At 61.4% G+C, this 3,256-nt stretch overlaps 1 protein-coding gene across 1 annotated transcript in view; it reads right to left on the bottom strand.

Annotated features, from left to right (window-relative positions):
• Positions 1-953: 953 nt before the first annotated feature.
• The window catches only part of LOC127748678 (cyclic nucleotide-gated cation channel subunit A), a 7,980-nt gene continuing 5,677 nt past the window's right edge, over positions 954-3,256 (bottom strand). The window contains exons 3-9 of the mRNA XM_052265826.1: positions 3,035-3,235; positions 2,618-2,865; positions 2,374-2,529; positions 2,153-2,296; positions 1,779-2,034; positions 1,454-1,574; positions 954-1,379 (exon numbers count right to left, since the gene is read on the bottom strand). Of these exons, the coding sequence (XP_052121786.1) occupies positions 1,022-1,379; positions 1,454-1,574; positions 1,779-2,034; positions 2,153-2,296; positions 2,374-2,529; positions 2,618-2,865; positions 3,035-3,235 (1,484 nt within the window). The 3' untranslated portion in view covers positions 954-1,021. The remainder of the gene's footprint in view (positions 1,380-1,453; positions 1,575-1,778; positions 2,035-2,152; positions 2,297-2,373; positions 2,530-2,617; positions 2,866-3,034; positions 3,236-3,256) is intronic.

Genomic DNA, 3,256 nt, shown 5'->3' with positions numbered 1-3,256 from the left:
GAGGGAGGAAAACTACGCTCAACGTCGGTCCGGTCGGGTCGGTCTGTCTGCCAGTCTCTCCTGACGGGCCGACGCCGCCACGGTCCACCAGACTCACATCATTAATTTTCCAAGCCGACGAGGTCCAGCGGCAGCAGCAGCAGCAGTCGGCGCGGCACCGCGGCGGCGCAGAAAGAAGTCCGGCGTCGCGAAGCGGCAAGGGGGAGGCTATGAATAGAGCGGCGACCGTGATCGGCTCCGCTCCGCCGCGCCCCGGGGGGATTGGGGACATCCTGTCCTGTACAGTGCGAATCCAGAGTGTCTATATCCCTCCTCAGGTTTAAACTCTTAATGCTGCCCGTCTTCGTCGCCGTCGTCTAGATTGGCGAGCGAGAAGAGCCGCTTCTGTCGCACTGCTTTCCCCCCTCACCCCCACCAGCTCTGTCGATCTCTCTCTCTCTCTCTCTCTCTCTCTCTCTCTCTCGCTCTCTCGCTCGCTCGCTCGTGCCCTAGTGCAGGTAAAGCGCCGCGCGCGCAGAATGTCAACCTGTTTTTCTGTGTTATTGCGCGCGGGGCACACTTTGTTGCAACGGCCGTTCGTACGGTATACGTCTGGCATCGGAGTGCCCCCCCCACACCTTGCAACCAACTCGCGCTCCGGCTCGGTCGCGCCCCGCGGCGCGCACGGCCTGCCGCGGCCCCTGGTGGGTAGGCGGCACATCCGGCAGCGGCGCAGCGCAGACGGCCGAGCCCACCGAGACCGGCGTCGCCCGCGGACCGAGCACACCACAGAAACAGAGGCAGCTTTTCAAACGGATTCATACCGAAGACTGCACCACACAACCAGGATGAAAAATTCAAACTAACCTGTCTAGACTGAACGCCAAAACGAGCGTATGTTATTCAACTTCATTCAAGGTGAGTTATACGGACGTTCACAAGAACAAAAATCGGGATCGATGGAAAAGCAGACGAAGAAAATTAGTGTCTTTATTTTCTGTTAATAACGACGATAATAAATAAAAGCGTCCTATGTACAGATTCACACGCTGTTGAGCTTGCGGCGATAATTGGTTTGGTGGTCGCAGGTGGCGGCGTGGCTGGCGGCGACGCCCTGGAAGGAGCGGCGCGTCGGCGCCAGGCCCGGCCGCCCGGGCGCCTCGAGCCCCGAGCCCGCCAGGCCCGCCGCCTCCCCCACCGCGATCACCGTGTCCACGGACGAGACCGCCGACGCCCGGGACGAGGCCGACGCCGCCCCCAGGAGGACGACGGGCGGCGCCGACAGCGGCGCCATGGAGTCCTCGGGGACGAGCGTCGTCCGGGAGCCGCGGCCGCTGCAGCACAGGAGGCCGGCGTCGTCGCACGCGGACTCGCAGTGCGAGTGTCTGTTGTTCCGTAAACTGGAAAAAGACGGCGGCGGTGAGAGGGCTGGCTGCGCGCTCGTCGGCGGCCACCAGGACAGAACGACGCCTACCTGGTCCCTCGTTCCCGGCGGCCCTCCACCCGGCAGACGCGCTGCTTGAGGCGGACGTGCTGGCCGGCCAGCTCCGCCACGGCCTGGTTCAGCCGCAACTTCATCTCGTTGAGCGACGCGTCTGGGCGGTAGAGAGGAGCAGTGTTAGTGGGGAGCATAGCGTTAGTCGGGAGCATAGCGTTAGTCGGGAGCATAGCGTTAGTAAGGGGGCATAGCGTTAGTGGTGAGCATAACGTTGGAGGGGAGCTCAGGGGAGCAGAGTTTACACGACGCACGAACACTCTTACACTATCACGAGCCCCCTTCGCAGCCTGCTGTGACTCACCTAGTCTGAGCACGCGCTCGGCGAGCGTCTCCTGCTCCTTCTTGGCCTGCTCGAAGGCCTCCTCGTCCAGCAGGCGGTCCTTGCGCAGCAGCTGGCAGCCGCGCTCGAGCAGCGAGTGGCGCGCGTCCGGGTAGTCGGCCAGCGCGGCCCACAGGTCGCTCTTGGACAGGCAGAACAGGTCCGAGTAGCCCAGCGAGCGCACGTTGGCCGTCCGCCTGTTGCCCGTCTTGTTGCCGGCGATCTCCAGCACGCTCACCTGAGACGAAATAATTTATCAGTGTGCTGCGCCATGCCCGACCTTTCGGCGGCGCCAAACTTTGAACCCGCTGCTCTGAAAGTTGCCCCCCGAAAGTTACTGAAAGTTTAAAACCGACCTCTCCGAAGACGGAGCCGGGCCCCAGCCGGGCCAGGACGACGGAGCCGTCGTCCGCGACGACCGACAGTCGGCCCCGCTTGACGATGTACAGCTCCTTGCCGACGTCGCCCTTCCGGCAGATGTAGTCTCCGGGGCTGAACACCTGCGCACGCGTGCGATAGTCAGCGGGCTGCGGCCTCGTGAGTTCAAGTTCAAGGTCAAACCCTGCCAAAACGTCACCTGCAGCCGCAGCTTGAGGACCAGCTCCTCCAGCAAGCCGGGCTCGCAGTCCTGGAAGATCTCGACCTGCTTGAGCGTCTCCAGGTGCACGTGGATGGCGATCTCGGCCTTGAGTTTGTCCGGGAGGGCTGCCAGCACCCTCTCCTCGTCCAGGGCCTGTCGGAGCAGAGCGTGCAGAGGGTGAGACAAGGAGGGTGCGCGAAGGCGACAACACTCCGGGGGCCACGACCACCACGACGCCGACCTGCTTGTTCGCCCACGTGTACGCGAACCAGCGGATGACCCTGGCCTCCAGATCCTTGGACACCCGCCGGAACGCCATGTACTGCTTGACGCCGTCCATGCGGTTCTGGAACTCGACGCGCGCCGTGTTCATGTTGCTGATCATGGAGCCGATGTTTCCCACGATGGTGGCGAAGATGAGCACGCCGGCCAGGAAGTCCATCACCACGAACAGGTACTCCAGGTCGTTCTCCGGCTGCGGCGTCTCCCCTGCGCGTCCAGAGAAACGTGTCAATCTCTCGGCAGTCACGACCGCGGCAAACTTAAATTTCATAACAATTTTTAGTTTTTTTTAACATTTTTTTCTTTAAATGTAAAATTTCAGTATTTTCATGCAAAGCTGGAGCTGTTGAGTATGACCCTGAGCCGATGCACTTACCGATGGTGGTGAGCGTCAGGGTGGACCAGTAGAAGCTGTAGATGTACTGCCGCGACAGGGTGTTGTTCTTGTCGTCCAGGGCCGTCGTGTTCTTGAGGTTGTACACCCAGCTGTCCGTGCCGAAGCCGATGATGTAGCTTATCCAAAAGTAGAGGCAGGCGTTCCAGTGTATCAGCACCAGGATGGCGAGGACAACCTGCGGGGAGAAAAAAAAACAAAAAA

Source organism: Frankliniella occidentalis, unplaced genomic scaffold (assembly GCF_000697945.3).
Source record: "Frankliniella occidentalis isolate FOCC.00 unplaced genomic scaffold, Focc_3.1 Scaffold31, whole genome shotgun sequence".
NCBI classification, from domain to species: Eukaryota; Metazoa; Arthropoda; class Insecta; order Thysanoptera; family Thripidae; genus Frankliniella; species Frankliniella occidentalis.
The sequence above is the reverse complement of the archived record's forward strand: the minus strand, read 5'-3'. Positions and strand labels throughout refer to the sequence as shown.